Source organism: Aythya marila (assembly GCF_965140915.1).
Source record: "Aythya marila genome assembly, chromosome: 17".
NCBI classification, from domain to species: Eukaryota; Metazoa; Chordata; class Aves; order Anseriformes; family Anatidae; genus Aythya; species Aythya marila.
In genome coordinates, this window is record NC_139058.1 from 7,621,812 (window position 1) to 7,636,914 (window position 15,103).

Sequence of the window (15,103 nt, forward strand, 5' to 3'; positions counted from 1 at the left end):
CATGCCTGAATATAATTTTGGAAGTTCTCAAGAATATGTAAAGATTTTTTCCTGTATGCCAGCTAATTGAGCCAATGTGGGTCAGGATCTCATACTCAAGTCAGAAGGACTTCGTGCATGACTAAAGTGGTATGTGTGCCTAAGGCTTGTTGTAGTTTTAATGCCCCACTATCCCATCTCATAGACAAGTGCAGAATCAAGCATCTCAATGCTTATGATAGCAACACAAGACAATCACAAAGGAACCTCAGGGAGGGGAGATAAACCTTACTTTAATGGTGAAATCTTGAATAAATGGAAGTGCACTATCCAATTAGTACTAAAAATGGCATTCTCCTTTCTAGAGTAAAAGCAATAGCCTATACCTGAAAAAAAATAAAGATTCAGGCAGTGGATTCCTGGAACAGCAATAGTATTTTATACTAAGCTGATTGTAAATACTTTATGAGATAAATTTTCTTCTATTTTTTTATAGACATTGCCACTTCCTTACTGAATGTTTTCTTTTTGAAAGAATTCTATGATTACTTAGATAACTTAGTATCATTTTTAACATCAAATGTGCTGATGATCCAACAACAAGCCATAATTAAAATCCAGATGGAAACAACTGACAGAAATGTAAATCTTCCTATTTAAGAAAATGTATTTTATTTCAAGTGTTCTTGCTGATTGCCAGGGAAATAACTTGAATTTTAAAACTCAAATAGATCATATGGTTAATATTTTTGATAGAACAATTCTTTAAAGGTAGGGAACTAGTCCTTCACCCCCTCAACAGATTTGCTGGATAAACTATAATTGTGAGAAGATCATGATAAAATATCACTCTTCATGTGTAGCCATGTGCATCTGTATGTGTGTAGAGCAGGTGCTACAATTTGCAATCTTTATTGTAATTATGTATCTTATTATTTTTTGCACAACTGAGGTCTTTGTACAAGAAAGCAAAAGCTTTTTTTTTTGACCTCAACAGTAAAAAAAATAATAAAAAAAAAAAAAAAGATATGTTACAAGATAAAACAATGCAAAGCTTCAAAGCAATTAAATATGAACTCAGAAAGACGTAAGAAATTAAGACCAACAATATAGAAATGGTCTTTATGTACACACCACAAAAGACAGCAAATTTAAAAATAGGAGAACCTAAAAGAGTATTGACTTGGGTCAGAGGCCTCAGCAAAAGAAAGGACAGAAGTGCAATTGGAGTACAAGGAAAGCAGATGCACATTTGAGGTGTGAGCCTCCTCTATAACTGGAAGCTGTGACCTTTGTAAAGCTAGAGTACAGAAGTAGAGTATTTTTATTTATCTTTCGAACACTAAGAAAAATATCAAAGTACTGCAGTCATTCAATGATGTACTTTTTTCCCTCTCTAATCTTATTTTCATTTTTTCTTATGCTGTCCTGGGTTACTTAATAAGATTAACTAAAAATTTATTCCATACCAGAATTCCATACCAAAAATTAATTCCATACCATACTAAGTTTGCCAGAATAGCTCAAGGAGTTTGTTTCACCTCAAAATGGATGTATTTTAAAAACTTGCTAAAAGAATAAACCTACTCATTGCTATGCTGCATAAGTAGCATCATATTACAATTATTCTTTTGAAGTGCTATTTTAAAATGAGTATATATTCTAACCACCTTCCATTAGAATCAAATGGTCACCACGAAGAGAAACCTGCATCATATCGGTCACTATTCAATTAAAATAAGGTTGAAATATCTGGTGAAGACACCATAATAAACGTTACCTGATCCCTCACTGTCAACAGAAGGCTGTCCTATCATTTATCTCAATGGCCCACTGTAAAGAGGATGGACAGCTAGAACTACAACAGAGAAAGTTTCTATCCATGGTCAATTAAATTATACATACATTCTCCCAGGCTGGAAAGAGAATGTATGATGAGCATGTATTATTCATGTAGGAACTGTTTCATTAATTTCTTATTGATGAAGATGTTTTCTGATGCCTGATCCCACTTATCCCACTAAAGGGCATACAATGCACAACATTTAAAATCTTTTCATGCAGAACATTCAAAGCTCTTGACATTCTTGTAATCCTATGGGTCACTCCTCTCTGCTGGAGATTGCTCGCCACACTTATGGAGCCAAAATCCTACAACAGTGAGATAATGAGTTACAACCTCTGAAAGGCAGCCTACCACGCAGCGAAAAGAAGGTACAGATTTTCCACGCAACTGATTTTTGCCTGCATGCAGATCACATAAGTATTTTCATAGAAAGCTGTCATTCTTTACAAAGGCCAAGACAGAACAAAAGAACAGAAAAAATAGCTATGGATGTAGGATACACGACAACACATATGGAACCAAAATATCAACTTGAGCAAGTGAAGAGGACTACAAAAAGCAAAGTTTCTTTTGCAGACTTTCTTTTAGATGGAGGTTAATACATTTTGGTGAGCTCTACTTCCTCATTCCTTCAACAGAATATAGTGATATTCTATTAACAGAAGAGAAGTTAAGCACTGCTTAGTGCTGAAGAGTAACTGAGGGGAACAGAATAACTCTTAAAAGATATTTTTGAAAGATGAAAACTTAACCGTTAGATACTTATTTAATCCTTTATTTAGTCCTACAGCATAAAAAAAATAATAGTTTTGAGGAAATTACTGGAAGTGGGGAAACAATCGAGATAAAAAAACAGCAGTTAAGCCTTGCTTACAGGGTGGTGTAAGGAGAAAAAGCCTAAGGAGATCAGCAACCAATGCTGATCCAGAAGACTCAACACTTCTGCAGTTCATGTCATTGGAAGTCAGATGTTCTCATCAAGCATCATAAGCAAGTTTGATGATAGTGGTAATCTGCAGGAATACCTACTAATACACAAAGCCTAGGACATCTCTCCTGGACTGATGAAATGAATACAAAAACACATCAAAAGATCTCAAGCAATATAAGGTGCAAATTAAGATCCTAGAGTCCTTTCTGCTCTTTGAGCAGATGACCACATGTCATTGCATCATCTGGAACCATAAATTTTCTTGTCTCTTCAAACAGGCTTGAAATCCTCCTTAAAACCCAGAGTAGCATAAATGCTCTCCCATTCACTCTGGCCTAGATCTACAATGCAGCTCAGGATTTGGACAGGTAGATCTTTCCTTCTCCTTGAGAGTAGAAAAAATCTTTACCTACAATCGCTTTTGCAGCTGCTACACCATTCTTATTAGCTGCACTGCAATGAGATATTTTAATTTTCTTTCTTCTCCAAAAAGAAGAATAGTATTAATTTCATAATCCAAATAAAACCTCACAAGTGAGGTTTACCTAAAGCCTAAAAGGAATCAAATCCAATCACTATCTCCTACTAACACCTTGAAGACAGGAGTCCACATTAGTAACTAATGTCATCAAGGAGTAAATCAGTAAATTGTTTAGTTCCTTATCCTTAATTTCAAAATAATTCAATGATCTGTATTTAATACTCACTGTGCAGCTATTACGAAGGGCTTCAAATTTACGCTGGATTTCATCTCTATGTGCCTAAAGGAGGTAAGAAGTTAATCATCAATTTTTCATACATTAGAATTAGAATCCAACAGCTGTTGCTAAACAAACTGCAGAACAATCTACCAGCAAGCAAAGTTTGGAAGGCAGATGCTGCACACTATGAAAGCACTCTGTAGTGGCAAAGAACTGATTAGCAAAAGTCACATCCTACTAAATCAAATGCTCCTAATTCTGAACTGCTTTAGGAAAATGTACAAACTCAGGAGCTGAATTATATAAAAAGTTCCATCATAAATGGTCACCTGATGATATATAGATTCCATGTTAAGTTTGTACATTCATGAGTTGCTTTTACTTCCATACCCAGATCATTGTTTTGTATAAAATAAATACCGCATACAATTTAATGCTTGCAAAGAAAAACTACAATGAAGCATTATGCAAGCTATCCCAAACAGCTCTGCCAATCTACCTGAATCCTACCATGAAGTACCATTTAATCCTAAACCTCTCTAAACAGCAGTGGTGAAACACAATAATCAATTCTTTGGAACACAGCATCCAAAGCACTGAAAAGGGCAAATGCTTATTTTAAAGAAAGCAGTATTGCATGCACCATTTTACCTCCTCATTTACAAGCAAAGCATGACAAAGCAAAAGTTCTTGTTTCAGCCTCATGGCCCCTCTCAAAATTAATTTAGACTAACAAAGTGATTTAACAAGTGTAAAATATCATATGCTATCTGAAACCTTAACAAATGAAAGGTCAGTGCACTAGCACTAGTGCACCAGCTACCTTTCTTTATTCAGAACATTTTTGTTAGAGCCAAGAGACTAAACAGGACAAACTCTTTAGCAGAAATCAAATATGAGAGCTAAAAAATTACCTTACCACAATGTGAAAAATAAAAAAGTATATACAAAAATTCCATATAAGAAATTCTCCAAGCCCACTGAACTCGACTATCTTACAACAGCTGGTCCAAAAGCACTACTATTTTGCCTAATTAGCAGAAGCAGTAACTGCGTGAACACAGGTCATATACATTCATCTGTTTCACTGGTAGCATAGGGTAAAGACATCAAGCACATCATTATCCTGTTAGCAGTGATATTAGCAGTTATGCAAAGCTTTCAGCTGGGAGGAAGATGACCTCAATTTTGAGCAGGAAGAAACCGATGCCAGCCATGTTCTGTTCAGTTTCTCTTACGGCCTGGTATTGCTGCCGTGCTTTCCCAGCACATACCTGCTTAAGAACAGCTCTGCATAATACCCCCATTCACCCACTGAAAGCATCAATCTAATAGAAGCACTATCTCAGCAAAGCCTACTATCCCTTCTAAAAAACAGCAATGGCAGAAATATCCAGAATAATAGTTCTTTTATCAAATATCACTGCAGCAAGAGAATGCACATTTTCAACACTTCAAAATAACTGGATTCAGAGGTCATTGAAGGCTGCTTCTTCAATGAGGGTTAGCTGTCAGTCGAAGTAGCAGGTCATACACTTCTCTCCTCTCTCTCCCCCCACTGCCCTGAGAATCCTTTCTGAAGAAAATATTTCTTAGAATCAAGCACTGTGAAAGCATCTTTTTGTATTCAAGAGACAGCAACCAGCAGCATATAATTTAGAATTTTGTTTCCTGGGAGGGAAAGAGGGGGAAGGAAGGAATTTCTTTTATCCTTTATAGCATTCACACACCCCACCAGAGACTGTAGGATACAGGTGACAATTTTTAATGAAATAAAATTAGTGTGGAATAAAATTAGGGTGTTGTTACCATTATTTTCATAGGATTTATTTTTTTTTTCCAAAGCAAGTATAAAGCAGGTTAACTCGTAGAAAGAAATCATCAAATCATTTATGATCATCAAGTACCTTCAAACTTGTGATAAATTATTTAAATAAGTAAATAAAAGAGCAGAACTCTGTCAATAACAACTTCATATGCAACTTTTACCTCATCACAAATCAGTAACGCACTTGCAAAGAGTCAAGCAGTTTTGGCACCAATCAACCACTAATAGGAAGCACACATGGTTAACGATAATAAGAGAAAGTTTGACATTTTAGCCATTCCTGCCTCTATTAACACAAGGCATAATTCATGTCTTCTTCTGAAAATTAAAAAAATTATATAGTAAAAATTGATATTTAACTTCATTATGAAATGTGCACCTAAATAATTCTAATCGAGTGCCAATTTCAGGGCTCACCGTGAGAGCTTGAATCTCTTCCTCTGCCTCAGCTGTAGTCTCTTCTAGTTCAGTTTTGGCTTCACGGAGCTGATTCTCCAGGGCTGTCCGTGCAGCCTGCAGCCCAGTAATTTGAGATTCCCGCTCCTGGAGCGTCAGCTGCAATTCTGTCAACTGCCTTTTGAGTTCCAGCTTTTGTTCTTCATGCTCTAGACCAACCTGAAGAATGCAAAAGCAGCATCCAGATATAAGTTACTAACAAAGAAAATACAAGCAATGTAATCTCATTTCAAACCTCACTTTAGGATGACATTGCCATTTCTATCCCAAAATCACATCTTCACAGATTGCTTAAGTGACTGAGAAGTCAAGGATGCAGCATTGCCTACTGCCTAATAAAAATAACTTGTTTGCTTTGGAAAAGATCAAAAACAATATGGCATTTTTAAATGAAAATATGGGCACAAGAACAGTTCCAGCTGTGACTCAAATATCACATATTATATGTTGATATAAAAAGCAGAAAAGCTGAAGTGGTTTGTGATGACCTTTCTTCACTGAAGTTATTTTATTTAAGAATCTTTAGGCATAAACATCAATAGTAATCTTTATGTGCATGTAGACATTTAGATTCTTTTTGAAGAAACCAACCAAATCCCCTTGCTCTGGGTTTTCTTGAGGCATCCTCAGTGATAAACATGTCATTTCCAGAAATGGATAAGAAATGAAAAAGCAGCAGAACAGATCTCAGTGCTCAAAATCAATTCCAAACCTTAATACCTTCTTCAGGCTGTTTGCTATCCCTTGTGAATCTGTCTGTTGTGCTGCAGATGCAAGACAAGACCAACAGAAATCTTACAGTGGTCCCAACCAAATTTCCAGCCAAACAAGGACACATGTTAGTCATCCAACCCTCTTAGCTAAAGGCAAAATTTCAGTCTTAGCTGAAAATTAGTGAAGTGAGACTGGAGAAGGTAAAAAGAAGACCTGAAGTGGATCCAAACTAGTTGATACAAAACTAAAAACCTAAAAATAAAGCAAAGCTCACAATTTATTTAAAAATAAATAAACTTTTTCATATTACTGTTATTTTTCTCAAAAACTTTTGCAAAATGTGCATGAAGTAATACAACTCCTGTGTTCTTATAGCACTTCTGTAGTGCCGTTTGATTTCTATTCTGTAGATTCTTTAAGTAAAGCTGGCCACTGCACATAGCTAAGCTTTATTTCTCTACCCCATTACCACTCTAGCTAGAAAACATTATAAGGACATTATACAAAAAAATTATACTCTGAGATAGCAAGATGATCTAAAAGCTTAATACTTATTCTAATGAGCAATCTTTTTTATTTTGTTATTATTTTTTTATTGAAAATTGTAATGAAAATTAAAAAAATAATAACCTCTGGGGGGAACATACTGCTAGACTATAATAAATAATTACATCTTAAAACAGCATTTTTAAGATACATAGAACTACGACAGCTTATTTCTACCTGTTACTATAATAGTCCAAATGGGTTACATTAAAGCAAATGGGATACATTGGGAAGGATTAAACCCAAGCCTTCACCTCTCGTAGCCTAGTCTCTAACTCCAGCAGGCGGTTCTTGTCAGTGTGATCTTGGTGACTCATCTTCTCCAATTGTTCCTCTAACTTTCGATTCTGGGCCTCTAACTTTCCAGCTTGTGTTTCCAAGTAGAACTTCTGTTGCCTGAGCTCTGAAATCATCTCCTCCTGGGCTTTCCTGACAGGAGAAAAACACAAGTGACAAACATGAAATGTCCTTAAAATATGTCCTTTCACTGGAGTGAAGTCGGGAAGAACACACCACAAGCTCCCTATTAAGTAGAACAGTTAGTTAATAGTCTAAATTCTACACCCTTGTACTCTATTACCATCTAACTCTATTACCATCTGCAAAACATCTACATACTAGTGGATTCATTGACATATGCCCAGAGCACAAATATTTCATATTTGCAAGTCGCACAGAAAAATAAGTTCTACATGTGGTTGTCTACAACAGTATTTAAGCTGTACTTAATTGCTTTCATTTCACCAATTTCTTGTTATGTATTTTCCTACGCAGGAAAAATAAATGCTAAGAATAGTTGTTTTCACATTATATATTTCCATGAGATAAGGAAATCCTATGGTTCACTTTTTTTTTTTTTTGGAGGGGTGTTTAGTTTGTTTGTTCTTTAAAGCTGTAATGGACCCAGAACAAGTTCTAAACTTGACCTATATTGAAGCAAAGCTTTGTTGTCTCTGATCAAAGTCTCCATCTATAAAGTGAATGAAAATAATTACTTGTGTGCATAAGAATTTTGAGAGCTGGCAATATCTGCTAAAAGCAGCAATTAGAATTTGAAATGCATATCCTCATGCATAACAAACAAACAAAAAACACCCCTACGTTATTTACAACTCCTGGAAACATTTTATCATGCATTGGAAAATTCTGCCTCAGGGTGCTTTCTATTTAGAAATCTCACAAAGCTTTACATATATTAATGAATTAATATTTTAAGAAGTTCACTGTGAGATAAACTGTTATTAATCCAATTCCAGAGAAATTATGTGGGTTGCCCAAGATCAAATAGGAAGACTTAACAAAAGTAAAAATGGAACTTGTCTTCTGACTCACATTTTTGTGCTTTGCACACAAAATCCTAGTCACTTTTTTTTTCTCCCCGTTTTCTCTTTTTTCTTTTTATTTATCTCTACAGACTATTGGCAGCAAGAGCTGTCAATCACAGTTATTTTGCTTTCTACTGGTTCCTGGGCTGCCTGCTCAGGTACTCAGATACTGGAAGAACAAAAGCTAACCAAGTTCCACAAGCCTTTGAAAGGTTTAATCACTAGTTCATCTCTTCAAACATGCTCAGATTAGTTGTAGCTTTTGTAGATTCAAAATGAAGTCCAACAGATTTATACATATTCACCACCACAATTCATAAAATAAGAAGAAACTCACTAGCTATCTGCATATATAAACATGGGCATAATAAAGCATTTTTTTCTTAAAATGACGTTGATTCTGTAATATTACCTACCAATCCTGCAAAATTAAGTTATTTGACAATATTTCTTACCATAAACTATTCAGCCTTTTTTTAAAGCATTATTATATTTTTTTCTTGTTATCTATTCATCTCAAGGAAAGTGTCCTGCTATCAGAGGACGCATCTATCTCAGCTGAGTTCTTACACTCATTTCAGCAGCGATGACTACTCTGCATATGCTTCCCAGGTACATGTTGAGATACTGCTTGTGTTTTATTTCAGGCTGAAGGTGAGTTATGGCTTTTGCCACCTCAACAGATTTCCTGGGTGATTAACTAGAAGTCATCTGGAGCATAAAGCAACTCAGTTAATTTTTTCAGTTACTTCTGTGGATATTTTTGGCTGTTCAAGCCAGAATAACTTGCCAGATATTTGAAATATAACAAAAATTGGAGCCACTACAAATCTGGAGGCATAATCAGCCCTGAAAAGATCAAAAACAAAACAATTCTGCGCCAAAATTCAATCTTGCTTGATTCTATTCAATATTATAAGTGAATCTGTCCAAGAGCTGCCCACAGAGATACTGCCTAACATTGCATCCAGCAGTTGATGGACACTGAAAACATTTATGCAGACAGCCAAACGTGATGAATCTTTTAACTCAGTAAGAGCATATACTACTTTAGCCCTATCTTGCAAGGCATATCGAACAATCTGTGCTTCTTCCTGTACTTCAAGTAGAATGTCTATATCATTTAGGAAGGAAAAGCATTTTAAAGACAATAAAGAAACTGAACTAAAATGAACAGCAAAATGAAGTTCAAATAGACAGGAAGACACAAAAGAGAAAAGGTCCAAGACTTCCTCTGTGTTAATAAACAAGAAAAATTCACCACAAGAATAATTGCTGATGACACAGCAACACAAGATGACATTAGAGTTTGTCCAGTAGTATCCCCTAAAATACTGAACTATTACACTGGTCATTGATGAGGAGAACTAAAGAGAGGCTCAAGTTGAGAGAACAACAAATATACTCGAGTACTAGCTGAGTTATGTAGAAAAAATGAATTGAAACATCATTCTGAAGTTGAAGCTGAGATATCTCCTGTTCCACATTATTTCTGCCCATTGCAGTAAAAAAGATCTCACTCTTTCAAACAGCAATTCAAAAACATACAGGAAAACTCTTGGCTTAAAATCCAGTTTTCATTTTGTTTTCTCAGCCATTGGGTGGGACAGAATGTTTACAATGAAAGGTATGTAATGTTTTCAATTTCAACACTGAGTAACTTCCACAAGAACCGAGGAAAATATAAATATATTAACAATATGCATGTTAAATAAGAATATATGCTTCTATAGAGGTTAGATATTTAATGTATTGGTATTCATTTAATGTTTGGTAAACCTGCATAAAGCACCAACCTCAAGAAAGGCTCCAAAGTAGACACTGTAATACAAATCAGTTTTGCTTGTCACATTTCGGAAAACACAAAATAAGCAGAGAACCAAAGCTATTTGGAGAACAAGCACATTTTCTGCATTACAGGAAAACAAGCAAGGAAGTGCAACAAGCCTGTAACAAAGAATAACTTTAACATTTTGAGAACAGATCTCACTGAGAAATGTTCAGTAGTGACCAATATGATAGCGGTTGCTGTACTTACATGTTCCTCTGGGTAAAAAGGCTGCTATTTGCTGCCAGTTTATTGGCCTCAGACAATTCCACTATTCTTTGCTCCAGTGACCTAATCTTTGAATCCATTGCATTGATCATCTGAAACAGAGCAACATGCCTTTGAGACTGCACAACGGAAGTGATTTTAAAAGCAATGTTTAAAAACAAAGAAGTCTCAGAATTTCCAGAAACAAAAATAAAAGAATATTGATCAAATGACCAAGAAAAATAGTATCACATATACAATTACTGGAGCTGTTTGGTGCTGCTTTCCACTGCTTAAATATTAGGGAAAAACAATCATTAGGTCAGTGCACAAAATGAGTGGTATACAGCAACTTATGCAGCCATTTTCAGAAAGTATTCTTGAAGATTCCTTGTAATAAAATCAACATCTTTAAAATAGCTTTTAATCAGTACATTTCCTTCAAGACAGGAATAATGAGAAACCTCTAACAAGATTATCTTGCTTAGAAATCACAGCCTCAAAAAGCTACTCTTCAAACACTTTGATTTCCAATTCAACTACACATACCGCCTTCTGTTCAGCCAGGACTTTACATTTCTCACGTGCTTCTTCTTCATGTCTTCTGAGCATATTCTCAAGTGCTTCCTTATCAGCAAGATCTTTCTTCATCTGATTTTCCAAAACCTAAATGAAGATACTTATTTTATCTAAATTATATCCATTTCACTGGGCAGAGGGCAAGCAGAGAGAAAATCATCAAGAAAGACAGAATTTTTAAGGAATTCATCACATCTCAAGCAACATTAGACCCAGGAAGTGATGGCATGAAACCCTGGAACAGCAAATTCCAAAAAAGAATGCTCCCTCAGTTACCTCTGATGACTGAATTTAATGATGGTGTTTTTTGAAGACATGAGACAATAAATAATAACAACAACAACAATAATAATAATAATGTATAATCTATGCTCAAGAAATATTCCAGAGTACTGCAACAGAAAACAAATAAAAAAACCCGTATCCCAGTGTATAAGGCAGAGGAGGTAAAGAATTGTGCATCCTTTGGTTGCCCTAACAACATGGCTCAAAAGTGATTTTTAAGTTCTGTAAATATGCATGAGAACGTAACTGAGACCCCACGAATTCTTCAGGTCAGAGACACCAAAGAGGTAAGATTTCTTTTTGTGACACAAACATCTGTCATTAGGAACAGGACTAAAGTAAATTAACTGTCTTCTTATCTTCCTTTTTTTTTTTTTTTTTTTTTTTTTTAAGGTATGTGTGTTCTGTACACAAGTCCAGAATTTTAAATTGGTTGTTAAACTGAATGTCATTTCCTTCAAGGACAGTTTTCAAAGGCACAAAGAACTATTATGGACATGGCTCTTATTAGAGCTTGCTTCATCAGTATCTCTCAGGATACTCTTTAATGTCCCAGTCATAAACATTCAATGTCTTGAAATTCTTTCGTCTAGCTTCCTGATCTACTAAACCCTATATCGTATGATTCCATAAATCACCATCTCTCTGTCTCTTTTTCTTTTAACTTTTTTCCCAAGCCCTATCTTGTTCTCCAGTTTTTATGTCAGCACTTCTCCTTTACCCAAGATCTACTTCTGCTTCCTCCTGCTTTCTGTCAGCCTCCTCTCATTACTGAACAGACATGCTCTGATCTGCCAGGAAATCTTTCTTTTTTTTTGTTTTCCCATCATGTTTCTCCCACAGGAATTCCTTCTTTCCTCTTAAATACTACATCCTCACATATTTAAGCTAAAATGTAAAAGTAAAGTCCTAGGTAAAGGTAATAGAGAAAAATTGCTGAAAATAGATTATGTTTAGTAGAAACAAAGATCCTTACAAAATGCATTTACTGGCTGACGCACTGTAGATTCTATAGAAAAATCCTTAACTACAGCACATACTCCCATTTCCCAATTTGTTTTTCCTAGTTTTAGATCGTGTCTATAATTCTATTTCTAACTGTATGTTAAAGTCTTATGCTACCCTGGAAAAGACAAAAACAAAGTGGGTGGTTTCGCTCGCTTCTTGGCAGATGTTACAGCTCCATGAAGATGGAAATTCAGAAACGCTCTATTATTTACTGAATTTAAAACTTGCAGGTAGGCTGTATGAATACTCTTAAATAAATCAGAAAATCATCAGTAGGAACTGAAATCTTTTTCAGGATGATAGATCCAACACCATTAAGAAAGAATTATTTAGTCAGCAATGAACAAGTTACAATCAGCAACTGGTCTCTGTAATTCTGATTTCAAATGTCACCTGTTTTAATACAATGTTAAAAACAGATGAGGTATAATAACGTGGACTAGAAGAAAAACTCACTCATTTTTCACTATTCTCTCTGAAGATTTCAGCAGCAGTAAGCAAGAAGGCAACTCATAAGACAAAGAAAAGCCTAAAGGCAACAGTTTTTCCCTGAACCCATTCTAACCACAAAAGCTTGTAGGAAGATAAGATATTTTACTTTGAGTTTTTCTTCATAGAATTGCTCCTTTTGTTTCAGCTGCAACTCCAGATGTTGTGCTGCAATCTGAGCCTCGCGATGCTTTTCTTCCAGCTCCTAAAAGTAGCAGAGATTCATATTCAGACAAAGAAATAGGTGTTGTGAGTATGGGTTGCACAGGTAGTGCATATTTGTTGTCATTTTTAAGACTCCCCACTATGAAAATCTCTGGACCATGGCTGTCAGTGAAATGACGTAAGAGCAGTATGTGATCAGTTTTAAGCCTTGCATTATTGCTGCTGACCCATCCACTGCAGAGCCAACACACTGCTGAAGACAATGTTTTCTACTTCCATAATAAGAATTTGTTTCCCAGTAGCTTATTCCCAAAGACAGGCCAAGCATGTTTAATGAAAACAAGTGGTTATAAACACTTTATAGCCGCAGTGGCATCACAGGAAGTTCAGACCTATTTTTATCAAGGTCTCTCACTTGTTTTCTCACAGAAGGACTCAATAACGGGGTATTGCTGTCTCTGCTTTTCATTCTATATTCATAGAGTGGGAATAGTATTTACTTTGCCACATTTCTCAGATGAGTGTTGTCAGAATAACTGTTTATAAATTACTTGGAAAATGAGAAGTACAGGATGCAATATACATAGTAGATGGTACCAGAGTATTTTTAACCTCTTTACCTCATAGCTGATAGTTTTAGCTGTGCACAGTAAGGACTTCGATAATTCTGCATCTCCAAAATTAGCTGTTTTAGTACGAGGAACATTCTGCTGTCTGCATATATTATTGGGGATTTATCTATAAACACCTTTCAACATGACACCTCACAAAAGCTGAGCTTAGAGCTTTATGCTCCTTCATTTTCATATTTGCCATCCTAACAATTTCTTCAGTACAACATGCAGATCCAGGTCTGTCATTCACGACCACTGGGCTGACTGTTGCACAGACAAGTTCAGTTTTTGGGATGCATCCAGGTCTCCTGCCTACCCCCACTACTGCACAGCACAGGAAAATTTCCTGATATTTCTACTTGAGCATTTTCCATATTTTCTCTCTTCCCTCTCTCATCTTGAAAACATACTAAGACTTCCTCGCTCCAGTATTTGCAGTAGACCTCTTTTTCCAGAAGTGAAAATCAAAAAGGAAGTTCACCAAAAGTAGGTCATCTACAGTGCCTGGTACCCGACACTTCTGCAAGGAATGGAGATTGCTGCTTTTTGCAATTGAAATATGTCTCCCAGCAACAAGAAGGACAATTCACCTCCTCCAGAAGCCCACACGTTTCAGGTCCTGGCATAGAATCAGACAACCAGATCAGCAGCAGCTTCAAAGCTACCAGCATCAGACTGCTCATATTGTAGAAGATTCACCAGCTTCTGAAGTGGCACTTAACAGCCAGTGTGGGCTTAAAAGGTAATCTCTAACCGTTCCAGTTCTCACTGTTCTCTATGTAACTGTAACTTTCAATTGTTATTAGCATCATAGCCATGATCTACTCTTTCAAGTAGTATCTTCCCTAACTTATTTCTTACTTCTTATTTAATTCTCTACAGACAAATCAGCAAGTCTTCTAAAATACCACTAAAGGAGTAGTACACAAAACCAATCCAACTTATTCAACAATTTCTACCCTATTCTATACAATTCTATTTAATTGTATTCTGTATTGCCAGCTCCTTTGCTATCTTTCTGTCCTTTCTATACCAAGAAATGTCAAAAGTGTTTGAGGAGATCAACTTGAGGGAATGAAGAGGGCAGAAGCGGAGAAAAGAAAGGTATTACCCATGGCTCCCAAATCCGAGATGCAAGGGACTAGGAAAGACTATCCAACATTCTGTCAGAAGTCCATTGAAACTGTCTATGAGAACTGCTAAACATATCCCATGGAGTAAAACAATTAGTTAGGTATTTCTGCATTTCCTTCTGGATTTCCCTCCACAGAAAACATAATTGAAACCAAGGAACAATCCCCATATATACAAAAGAGGCTTATGAAACTATTTGAAGTTTTTCACTATTTCTAAACGTAAAGTTGTCTCTGTGCCCATAGTCTCCTACTTAGCATGCACTGATGTTATCAAAACAGTTGGAAAGAAACTCCCCCACCAAAGATCTGATTCTACGTTTTCTTGAGACCCTTCAGATATTCTGATGCTAAAGTTTGCCTGTGCAGCTATTACTCAGAACATGCATGGGTCATGCTTGTCCAAACATGGTTCTTTTTTATATTTCCATTTGGCCTTCCTCAGGTCTGTCTATGCTCAGAATTACTA

At 35.9% G+C, this 15,103-nt stretch overlaps 1 protein-coding gene across 1 annotated transcript in view; it reads right to left on the reverse strand.

Annotated features, from left to right (window-relative positions):
• CIT (citron rho-interacting serine/threonine kinase) overlaps positions 1-15,103 on the reverse strand; it is a 73,031-nt gene that overhangs the window by 25,398 nt on the left and 32,530 nt on the right. The window contains exons 18-23 of the mRNA XM_082773720.1: positions 12,832-12,927; positions 10,911-11,027; positions 10,365-10,474; positions 7,256-7,430; positions 5,703-5,900; positions 3,464-3,517 (exon numbers count right to left, since the gene is read on the reverse strand). Of these exons, the coding sequence (XP_082629846.1) occupies positions 3,464-3,517; positions 5,703-5,900; positions 7,256-7,430; positions 10,365-10,474; positions 10,911-11,027; positions 12,832-12,927 (750 nt within the window). The remainder of the gene's footprint in view (positions 1-3,463; positions 3,518-5,702; positions 5,901-7,255; positions 7,431-10,364; positions 10,475-10,910; positions 11,028-12,831; positions 12,928-15,103) is intronic.